At 38.5% G+C, this 12,092-nt stretch overlaps 1 protein-coding gene across 2 annotated transcripts in view; it reads left to right on the top strand.

Annotated features, from left to right (window-relative positions):
- Positions 1-12,092, top strand: part of GNPTAB (N-acetylglucosamine-1-phosphate transferase subunits alpha and beta) — a 91,529-nt gene that overhangs the window by 63,768 nt on the left and 15,669 nt on the right. Inside the window, exons 17-18 of one of the 2 annotated variants that reach the window (XM_078146808.1) lie at positions 1,882-1,917; positions 2,487-2,516. The exons of the other annotated variant lie outside the window; for it this stretch is intronic. Coding sequence (XP_078002934.1) covers positions 1,882-1,917; positions 2,487-2,516 — 66 coding nt within the window. The remainder of the gene's footprint in view (positions 1-1,881; positions 1,918-2,486; positions 2,517-12,092) is intronic. 2 annotated transcript variants of the gene reach the window in all.

The following is a 12,092-nucleotide window of genomic DNA, read 5'->3' as shown; positions in this document are numbered from 1 at the left end:
AACTTCAGAGTTGTTTTAATTTGTACGTCTCTAATTATTTACTGATTTGGAGCCTCTTTTTTTTTATATGTCCGTTGATAGCTTCGATTTCTTCATTTGAAAACTCTCAGATCAGTTCCTTTGATTAGTTTTCTTGGGAGAATGATTGTCGTTCTTATATATTTGTCAGTTCCTCATTTATCTTGGATAGAGCAGTGGGCCTGGAATCAGGAATACCTAAGTTCAGTTTTGCCATCAGAAACTTACTAGCTGTGACCCTGGGCAAATCATTTAACCTTTGTTTGCCACAGTTTCCTCGACTATAAAATGGGGATGATGATAATAGTAACATCTACCTCAGAGGGTTTTTGTGAGGATCAGATGAGATGATATGTTTGTAAAGCACTTAGCAGTTTCTGACAGTAGTAGGTGCTTAATAAATTGCTTGCTGAAATGAATGACGTGCTAAGTGCTTCACTCCTTCCCTTTTATTTTTAAGTGCATTGCTTTTGTTTGTGCAAAAAATTTTCAGTTTTGTGTTATCAAAATAATCATTGTCTGGTCACGAACTTTTCCTTTTTTCAGAGTTAGAAGAAAGGTATTTTCTTCCTTGATCCTGTAATTTGTTTGTAATGTGACCTTTCATATATGTTCTTTTGGAACTCATTATGATATAGAATGTGCTACTCCAAACCTAATTTTCTCCCATATTCGCTTTTAGTTTTCTTAGCATTTTTTTGTTGAGTAGAATCCTTACCCAGTAGTTGTAGTCTCTGGCTTTATTAAGCATTGTTACTGTGTTCATTTGCTTCTCTATTATGTAACTAATCTGTTGCACTCACAGACTTTTCTATTTTTTGGCCGGTACCAAATAGTTTTGATTATAATTGCTTTGTAGTATAGTTTGAGGTCTGGTACTGATAGACCTTTTATCCTCCTTTTTGTTTTTTTCCCCATTATTTCTCTTGAAAATCTTAATCTTATTCTTTAAAACAAGCTTCATTATTGTTGTTTTCTACCTTTCTAGTGTACTTTAAAAGTTTTGACTGGTATAGCACTAAATAAGTAAATTAATATAGGTAATTTTATCACAAGATAATATTATCTGTTTTAGTTTCTGTGAAGAATGTTTTGTAGTTGTATTCCTGTAGTTCTTATGTATCATGTGGCAGGTACATGCATAAATTTATTTTGTTGTTGTGAGTGGAGTGTTTTTTATGTCTCTTCATGCTTGGTTTTGTTGGTAGCATACAGAAAAGCTGGTGGACTTGTAGGGGGTTATTTTGTATCTTGCTACTTTGTGGAAGTTACCAGTTGTTTTAATTAATTTTTTAGTTGACTGTAGGATTCTTTATGTAGACCGTCTCATCATTTGCAGAAGTGCTAATTTTATTTACTTTTTGCCTGTGCTTATTCTCTAGTTCCTTTTTCTTGTCTCATTGCTATTACCAACATCTCTAGTAGTGGTCATGTTTAAAGAGTAAGGTGATAAAAGACCTCCTTATCTTACCTCTGATCTTACTGGAAAGGCCTCTAGTTTATTTCCATCATATAGAAAGCCAGCCTGGTCTTGGTGTTCGATAGATGCTACTTGTCATAATAGGGAAAGTTCCATTTATCCCTACGCTATTTAGTGTTTTTAAAAGAAATAGGGATTGTATTTTGTCAAGCTTTTTCTGCATCTATTCATATGTAATTTTGATTGTTACTTAATATGGTCTATTAAGTTAATAGTTTTCCTAATATTGAACAGCTTTGCATTCCTGATGTATTAATCTTACATGGTCATAATGTATAATTTTTTTTACTTGTTGATGTTGCTGCTTTTAAAATATTTGTGCAAATATTCATTAGCCATTGGTCTTTAGTTTTCTTTCTCTGATTTTTCTCTTTCTGGTTTAGGTATCAAGAACATATTTGTATCATAGAAGGAATTTGGTAGGATCCCTTCTTTTCCTATTTTTGCATACAGTTGCTGTAATATTGGAATTCATTGTTCTTTGAATGTTTGATCTTATTCGGTTTTAAATCCATCTGGTCCCAGGTTGGTTTTTTTTTTTCCCTGCTTTGGGAGCTCATTTATGGCTTGTTCAGTTTGGTTTTCTGAAATTGTGTCATTTAATAAAAGTTCTCTATTTTTCCTTCTGTTAACCTGGGCATTTAATATTTTTATAGACATGAATCCATTTCATTTAAATTGTATTTGGGGCAAAATAATTTCTAAAAATTTCCTTTATTTTCTTCATCTTTTGTAGTTTCTCCTTTTTCATTTTTGACATTGTTGTTTGGTTTTTCTCTTTTTTTCTCATAAGACTATCTCATGTTTTATCACTTTTATTGGTTTTGGTTTTTTTGTTCTGATTTCTTTGATTTTCAACATTTCTGTTTGGGTGTTTTAATTGGGTTTTAAATTGGGGGGGATTTTTTTAGTTGCATGCTAAATTCATCAATCTTTTCTTTCTCTTTTGTTGATTAAAGTGTTTAGAGATATAAATTTTCTTCCTCAGGACTTCTTTGGCTGCATTTCAAAAGTTTTGGTATGTTTATCTCTTGTCATTTTTTTAAATGAAATTTTCTATTTTTTTTTAATGTATATATGCCATTGACTATATTAAGGAAAGGTCCCATGCTTTTTAGTACTTTTGGCAGAAATGAGTGGTATTTTGTGGAAAACTTGTTCTATTTCTATTGATATAATCATGAGTTTAGTATGATTTAATCAAATTTTGTATCTCCAATTAATATTTTATGCTTTCTTCAAAGACTCTTTATTAAGTGTGATTTTTATTTTGATTGGTAAAGGATGTAGTTAATCTTTCTTATTCTCTTGCATTTGTTTGTGAGGTTTTTATGCCCTAATACATGGTCATTTTTGTAAAGGATCTGTGATCAGCTGTGAAATATGTAAATTCCTTTCTCCTACCATTTAGTGATCACTAATTGTTAATAATTCATTGTCATTGGTGCCTTTTATGCATAATATAATTTCTCTGTTTATCTCTTTTAATCATGTCTCTTTGTACTGTTGCCTTGTCTGAGATCATATGATTGCCATTCCTGCTTTTTTGAGTTCACCTGAGACATAATGAATTCTGCTCCAACTTCTAATCTAAAGTGTTTCTTGTAAACAACATATTGTTGGATTCTGCTTTCTAAACCCCTTCTGCTAACTTTTTTCATTTTATAAGTGAATTTATCCCATTCATGATTATGGTGATTGTTTACTGTATATTCTCCTCTGTTCTTTCCTCTTATACTCTTTCCTTTCATTACCCCTACTCTGTCTTTATAAAGAAGGTAGTCAGATAGAGGGAGTGTTCAATTTTAGTGAGTGACCTTCCGTTCTACTGCTTCTCTAGTCTTTACCTCAGTCAGACCCAGATCACAGGTTTTTGCTTTTTCTTTCCCTTTGCCTCTCTCTCACAATCCACTCTCCAATGTTGGAGTTTATTTTTATTATGCCTCATTCCCTTTGCCCACTCTCCTTCTTAAGCCTTCCCTCCTCTTTTCCTTTTCTCACCTGTTTCTCTGTTGAATTGGATATTTTTATATACCACCATGTATATGTTTTCAACTTTTCCTGTCTTTTTCTTTTGTACTTTTGGCTATGGCATATAGTAAGTTCCTCCCTCTTTCTTCTTTAGTGTATTCTTTTCTGCCTCTTTTTTCCTTCACTTTATATCATTAAAACTGAACAAAATTATCCATAGGACCTCAGTTTGTCTTATTTCACTCTCTCTGTGACCCTTGACATCTCTAGGGTTCTGAGGGGGCACTTGTTTCTTCTTCCTCTGTTAGCTTATACACATTTATTGTATCGGCCCTTCCAATTGCTGATTTTTCCTTTCTAGGTTCTCTTGATTTTTGTGTTTCAAAGATGTATTCAGCTCTCATCTTTTCATCAGGAATGACTGAGTTTCTTCTTTCATTAAGAGTCCATTTTTTTCCTCTTTCACATTTATACTCAGTTTTACTAAGTAAATTACTGATTAAAAGCTTTTGATTGTTTGTCTTTTGTAATAGCATGTTTCAAGCTCTCCTGTCCCTTAATGTCATAGCTACCAAGTCTTGCTTAATCCTGATTATAGTCCCTTGGTACTCAAACTCTCACAGTATGGCTGCTCATAGTATTTTTTCTTTCATTTAGAAGCTTTGGATTTTGGTATATAGTATATAGGACTTTTTTTGGGGGAGGGCAGAAGCAGAATAGAGGGTAGTCATGGTTTTCTGCTGGTTCCGTGATTCTTAGATTATATCTCCTTGACCCATTTTCTAGATCAGTTGTTTTGGATAGGTGCTATCTTGCATTTTTTTAAATTAAAAAAAATTTGTTTTAATATTTCTTGTTTCACGGAATCATTTATTTCTGCTTGATCTATTCTAATTTTCCGGGAGTCTGTTACTCGAGTAAGATTTTGCACATTCTTAACTAAACTGTTGATTCTCCTTTCAGGTCTTTGCTCTAGATCTCTCATTTTATTTATAATATTTTGATTTCTCTCATCTCTTCCAGGAATTCTAGTAGACCTTGTGAACAGGCCATACCCCTATCTGAGGCTCTGCTTGTATTCGCTGTGTAATTAACTATCTTTTTCTAAGTTTATGCCCTGAATATCCCCGGATGCACACAAGTTCTTTATCATTGATGCCTTCATATTTGATTTATTCATATTCCAAACCTTTTTGTCAAGTCTAGGGTCTGTCAGCTCCTACCTTCTTAGATGGGATGGTGGGCCCCTATTTGGTCTCCATTTGTGCTGTCCCCGCTTCTGTCACTGCCCCTCCCCTCTGCTGTTTTATGTTAAATACAAAATGCAGGCAGCTCCCGGGTTCCCCTGTGTCCCCTGGGTGCAGAGTGCTGAGCTAGCTCTCAGGTCTGTCAGGGGACAGCTCAGGTCAGTAGCTGTAAACTCTTAGAGCGTCTCAGGCCTCAAACTGATAGGTGATTCTTCTGGGGCTCTTCTTGGCTAGCGTTGTCTGGCTTTTTGGCTGGACACTTTTGAGCTGGAAGGCCTTCAAGGCATCTTAATGCCTGCAGTCTTCTGGGTGTTGTCTTACCGATTTAGGCTGGAGGGAGGTACTCACTGTAAGTTTTCTTTATTTCCTAATCATTATTATTTCTGGTACTCTTGTTTTATCTTTTCTGGAGTATATGGGTATGAATTGGGCTGCCATCTTGACCAGGAGTCGACAAGTGTTTGTTTGTTTCCCAGTTAATAGTATTTTATTTTATTTTCCAATTACATATAAAGATAGTTTTCAGCATTCACTTTTATAAGATTTTGAGTTCCAAATTTTTTTCTCCTTCCCTCCCCTCTCCCTTCCCCAAAACATCATACAGTATGATATAGGCTGTACATGTACAGTCATATTAACATTAGTCATGTTATGAAAGAAGAATCAGAACAAAAGGGAAAAACCACGAAAAAGAAAAAACAAAAAAAAGAAGAGAAAATAGTATGCTTCGATCTGCATTCATACTCCATAGTTTTTTCTCTGGATGTGGATAACCTTTTCCATCAACGAGTCTTTTGGAATTGTCTTAGGTCATTATATTATTGAGAAGGGCTAAGTCTATCAAAGTTGGTCTTCACACAGTGTTGCTGTTACTGTGTACAATGTTCTCCTCGTTCTCACTTCACTCAGCATTAGTTCATGTAAGTCTTTCCAGGTTTTTCTGAAATCTGCCTGCTCATAGTATCCCGTTACATTCATATACCACAACTTGCTCAGCCATTCCCCAGTCGATGGGCATCCCCTCAATTTCCAGTTCTTGGCCACCACAAAAAGAGCTGCTGTAAATATTTTTGTACACTTCCCATTTTATGATCTCTCTGGGATACAGACCTAGTAGTGGTATTGCTGGATCAAAGGGTATGCACAGTTTGATTGCCCTTTGGGCATAGTTCCAAATTGCTCTCCAGAATGGTTGGATCAATTCACAACTCATGTTTATTTTTTTAAAACACGTTCAAAGCCCATAGTGCTATACTTGGCACTTAGGATAGACATTGACCAAGCCATTTCTGCCCTTTAAAAGGAAAAAAAAAATCTAACCTCATGGAGAATTTTAGTGTTGGATGGGACTATTAAAGTCATGTATTTCACACTCTTTTTTTTGGCTGAAGGAGCAAATTAGAAAAAAGGAAGAAGAAACAAACAAATCAGAAATATATACCTAGCTCAGTGGCTTCCATATGGTAGCTACTTAATAAATTTTGTTGACTTAAATCGAAGAGAAGGAAATGCTTGTGTGCATCCATCCATCCATACACATCTGTCTCCATATATACTTACCAGTGCATCCCTCTTCTACAGCATCACACAATCAGAGTTGGAAGGAATGACTGACTGCAGGAACCATTGTCCAAGTGTTCTCAAAGGAGAATCCCCTTGACAGCCTCCCCAAGGAGGGATTCTCTAGCTTTTGCTTGAAAATGTCAAGGAAGTGGGAGCCCAGAGCTGCCTGGGACAGCTCAATCCACTGTTGATCAAGTCTTACCCTAAAGAGGAAGTTTTCCTTGCCTAGAGCCTAAATCTGTCTCTGGGCATCTTCTACTCCTCCTGCTTCTCCCCTCTGGGACCTAGGTGAACAAATCTAATTGTTCTTCCACCTGACAGCCCTCCAAGCACTTCAAGACAGGTAGCACATTCCCCCAAGTTCTCCCTTTTCCAAAGGAAACGTCTGTGGGCTAGTCCTCAGATTTTAATGTAGCCCAGTTGCCAGGTCCTTCCCTATCCTGTCCCTCCTCCTGTGAGTGCTGTCCAGCTGGTCATGGGCTTCTGAGAGCTGAGCGCCATGCTGCTGAGGGCAAGGAGACAGCTACCTTTCTGCTTCCAGACACTCTGCCTTTCCCAAGAGCCTCTTAGCTTCTTCTTCCCCTCTGTTGCCCACATCGCTCATCTCCTTCACAAGGATTCACAGACATGTTATCCATCAGAAGATAGATCTGTAACCTCATCTGTTTGAATGCCCTCTCTAGCGTGCAGATTTTAATTTATCTATACCTGGCCATTCGGTGTTTCCCTTGTTCCTGTCTTAGGATTGTAGCTCTAGAGCTGGAAGGGATCAACCTCCTCATTTTACAGTTGAGGATACTGAGGCCCAGAGAAGTGACTTGACTTGCCCAGGGTCACACATAAAGTAAGTCACAGAGCTGGGATTTGAACTCAGGTTCTCTGAGTCCAGATACAGTGTTCTTTCCACTGCACCCTCTATCCTGTGAGTACTGGGGCTCTTCCTCGCTGTCTCCTGATATCATGAAATTATCAGTAGAACCAGGCTCTAAGCTCCTTACCCAGGGTCCCTTACTCTGACCTCATGGCCAGCGCATTGTTTTTTGCTCAGTTCTTTCAAAAGATGCTCATGTTGCATTCTCATACCCACTGTGCCCCTTGGCATTGTCTTCATCAATGTGACATTCTTTTAATATTATCTTTTGATTGAAGTCTTGTGGTTCCGTGTCATCTATGTTTTCCACGTTATGCTCCCTCACTCTGACCCTCTTTCAGTTCTTCAGTCAAGAATCTTGGCATTAAAAGTACGGACCTTTGTTTCTAGGAGAACTTTGAAGTTATTAAAGAACCTTTCCTGAAGGCAGGCCAGTTAGCCTACTCTTCTCCTGTTTAATTGTGGGCCCAACTCATTTTCCTTTTGTACTGTCTGGGGGGTGTGTGTGTGTGTGTGTATTACCATTTATACTTTTGTCTAAGTGGTTAAAAAAATGATAAATAGCACAGAGCCAATGACAGATGCCTAAGGAGGAAAGACAGACAGACAGACACACACATATTGATAGAGAAGCTCTCTGTTGATAGCTCATCTAACTGCATGTCATAACCTCAAAAACCAATATTCCTTTTTGTAACTTTTTTATAATTTTTTTTCTCTGTATTTATTTATAGTTTTCAACATTCACTTCCACAAGATTTTGAGTTCCAAATTTTCTCCCCATCTCATCCTTCCCTCCACTCCAAGATGGCATACATTCTGAATACCCCTTCCCCTAAACTGCCCTCCCTTCTGTTCCCCTCTCTACTATCCCCCATTCTCTTAGCCCCTTCCCCTTCTATTTTCCTGTAGGGCAGGATAGATTTCTATACCCCATTGCCTATATATCTTATTTCCCAGTTGCATATGAAAACAGTTTTTAACATTTGTTTTTAAAACTCTGAGTTCCAAATTTTCTCCCTTCCTCCCTCCCCACCCACTCTCATTGAAAAGGCAAGCAACTCAATACAGGTTATACATGTATAGTCATGCGAAACACTTCCATAGTAATCATGTTGTGGAAAACTATATTTCCCTTCATCCAATCCTGTCCCCCGTTTATTCTATTCTCTCTTTCAACCCTGTCCCTCCTCAGAAGTGTTTGCTTCTGATTATCCCCTCCCCCAGTCTTCCCTCCCTTCTGTTATCCCCCCGCTCTCTTATCCCCTTGCCCCCTATTTTCCTATAGGGTAAGATAGATTTCCATACCCAATTGAGTATGTATGTTATTCCCTCCTTAAGCCAAATCTGATGAGAATAAGATTCACTTATTCCCTCTCACGTCCCTCCACTTCCCCTCTACTGTAAAAGCCTTTTGTTGTCCGTTTTATGTGAGATACTTTACCCCATTCTGTTTCTCCCTTTCTCCTTCTCCCAGTATAATCCTCTCTCACCCCTTGATTTTATTCTCCAGGTATCACCCATTCATCTTCAACTCACCCTGTGCCCTCTATCTATCTATCTATCCATCATCTATCTATACATATAATTTTTTCCCCTCCAGCTACCCTAATACTGACAAAGGTCTCATGAATTACAATATCATCTTTCCATGTAGGAATGTAAAGAGTTCAACCTTAATAAGTCCCTTATGGTTTCTCTTTCCTGTTTATCTCTTCATGCTTCTCTTGAGTCTTGTATTTGAAAGTCAAATTTTCTATTTAGCTCTGGTCTTTTCATCAAGAATGCTTGAAAGTCCGCTGTTTCACTGAATGTCCATTTTTGACCCTGAAGGATTATATTCAGTTTTGCTGGGTAGGTGATTCTTGGCTGTAATCCTATCTCCTTTGCCGTCTGGAATATTATATTTCAAGCCCTCCGGTCCCTTAATGTAGAAGCTGCTAAATCTTGTGTTATCCTGATTGTGTTTCCACAGTACTTGAATTGTTTCTTTTGGGCTACGTGCAATATTTTCTCCTTGACCTGGGAACTCTGGAGTTTGGCTACAATATTCCTAGGAGTTTTCTTTTGGGGATCTCTTTTGGGAGGTGATGGGGATCTCTTTTGGGAGGTGATCGGTGGATTTTTTCTATTTCTATTTTACCCTCTGTTCTAAAATATCAGAGCAGCTTTCCTTGATAATTTCTTGAAAGATGATGTCTAAGCTCTTTTTTTGATCATGGCTTTCAGATAGTCCAATAATTTTTAAATTCTCTCTCCTGGATCTATTTTCCAGGTCAGTTGTTTTTCAAGTGAAATATTTCACATTGTCTTCTATTTTTTTCATTCTTTTGGTTTTGAAAAACCAATATTCTTTATGATTTAATCTTGATTGAATTTAGGTGTCAAGGAATGGAATGTGGTCTCTGACTTTTTCTCCCCTCCTCCTGTTTGTACATCTTCCCTCCTTCCCCTAGAATGAGTGGCAGGGACAGAAGTAGTAGGCCTGCTAGGCTTTTGGCTTTCAGAACTGATTTAAAGCCTAGGGTTGTTAGTTTGTGCTTCAGAAGCAAGCTAGAAATAGATGTTGACACCCCCTAAAACTTCACTTGAAGGTCAATGCCAAATGCCTCATGAATGGGATAGGGAGCTAACTTTATGGGAAAACCTGTGTGCAAAGGAACAGATTCAGTGACCCTGTCATCAGTATGACGGAATGAGGCTGAACCTCCTTTGCCTCCTGAAAGGGGAAAACAAAGCTGTCAGCAGTTCATTCCTGTCTGGGTTTTTTAGCGGATTATAGTTAAGACTTCTAGCAAATGGAAAACCTTTCCCAGCAGTTTTGTTTTTTTCCTTTCAGAAAGACTGCAAACACTTTATGTAAAAGAATTCATAGTCAGTGGAAGGGCTAGAGGAAGATCAGGATGTGTCAGAAGAATTAGTGGGATCAACTAGGGGACTTGGGCCAGTAAAAAGCACCCCAGTTCTGCAGTCTGTTCAGATCCTGCCTCTGATGCTCACAGCCGGGGTGACCTTTGGAAAGTCAGGCCAGCTCGCCAGGGCCCTGGCTCTCCCCATCTGTATGATGAGGCCAGGTGTCCTTGAAGGTGCCTTCCAATCTCCTCATCTCTTAAGGTTGCTTTCTGCTCCAGATCATAAAATCTTACGCAAAGCTGACAGGTAAGATTGATGGCTAAGAGAATGAGAAAAGCAGGAGGCTACTTTTATAATTGCATGGTGGTGTTTCCTGAGGAGTGCAGGAAATGAATGAAAGAAAACTGATACAGCTGTGGTTTTGTGGGGAAAATGGACAGCCATTTAGTGTCATTTCCTTGGAGGACTCCTCGGTGAGCAAACTCCCTCCTCCCAGTGCTGATTATTCAGTACCTGCTTTTAAACAGAGAGAAGCTTCTGAAATATATATATTTAATTTCATTTCTGTCTTTGATCTTTCCATCCCCTACATTCCCTTAGTATGTCTCCCTCCCTCTATCAGTCAGCAATCTTTTTACAAAGAATAAAAAAGAAAAAGGAAAAAGCAGTTTGACCCAACTAACCACTATATCCACAAAGTGTGGTAGAGCATGCTGTGCTCCAAACCCACGGGCCCCCACCCTCTCGTCATCTCTTTCCATGTACGCTGTTGCAGTTGTGTTAATCGCCTTCTTTATTTTGTAACATCAGTTCATCCGAGTCTTGGGTTCTCTGCCCACGCTTATCATACGCGTTGTTTCTTAGAGCCCAGCAATATTCTGTTATATCCACTCACTGCAGCTGCTTTCGGTATCTCCTGTTTGTTGTGCATCCAGTACTTTGCTACCACAAAAGTCTGCCCTGTAAATATTTTGGTGTTTATAGGGCAGTTGTTTTTATCGTTGACCTCTGTGGCATATATGTGTATTCGTGGGATCCGGCTCTATCAGCCAACCCCTCCAACACCATTCCCCTCTTTTGCCATCTTTGGTAATTTGCTGCAGAGTGCCTTAGTTTGGTTTGCATTTCCTTTAGTCATTGCCATCTAGAGTACTTTTTCATGTGGGTATTAACAGTGTGTAGTTGTTCTTTAGACCACTTATCTATTGGGGTATGGCATTTGGTCTTAGATCTTTAAGTGTTTGCCCGTATAATTTAGATATCAGACCTTTATCAGAGGTATTTGATACTGAAATTTTCCTCCCAGTTACCTGCTTCAAAAGGAAGCTTCTTAAACCGTATTTATATCTTGAACACTTGCTTTGTAAAGGGGAGAGGTCTAAAGTTTGGATAAAACCTTTCCTGCTTTTTTTTTTTTTTGATGGAGGGGTGTGAAGAGGACCCAGATCTATAAGTGTCTCAGGGCTACGTACGATGTTACTCCTGGGAGGCTTGAGGAGGGGGATGTCATTACTAGGTGGGGGGAAGGGTCCCTCCAGGCATATTCCCAGAGGAGGTTACATTGGAGTTGAGCTTTAAAAAGATGGCGAGGGCTTCCACTGGGGGAGATTGGGCAGGGGGGTAGAGATACTAGCTATACAAGTGGGGAAGTATGGGGCATACATATAGGGGATGGTCATTTTTGTCAGAGGGTAGATTATATAGGGGAGAGAAATACAAGATCAGGCTGTAAAGGCAGGAAAGCCCGTAGTGGGCCTCATATACCCATCAGAAAAGGACCAATAAGCTTGACATTTTGAGTTTGTACTCTAACATCTAGTACAGTGCTTCATACACAGGTAGTTAATGATGAGTCTTGATGGAATGAAGGAATACCTATGTAATTCAACTAATGCTTCCATGTGTCAGTAGCTACTCCGAGGTATAAAGTACCTGCTTTGGGAATAATGACAAATAGAAACATTTACCTTTGCTCTTTGCTACTACAAACATTCACTTTGGTCCTTAGTTGTAACATGTAGCTAATACTTCAGTTTAGGCTGATAGCAAACAGTGGCTAGAGTGTTGGAACAGGAGTCAGGAGGACCTG

This window comes from Phascolarctos cinereus, unplaced genomic scaffold (genome assembly GCF_003287225.1).
Source record: "Phascolarctos cinereus isolate Bilbo 61053 unplaced genomic scaffold, phaCin_HiC Scaffold_1;HRSCAF=81, whole genome shotgun sequence".
Classification (NCBI taxonomy): domain Eukaryota; kingdom Metazoa; phylum Chordata; class Mammalia; order Diprotodontia; family Phascolarctidae; genus Phascolarctos; species Phascolarctos cinereus.
The sequence above is the reverse complement of the archived record's forward strand: the minus strand, read 5'-3'. Positions and strand labels throughout refer to the sequence as shown.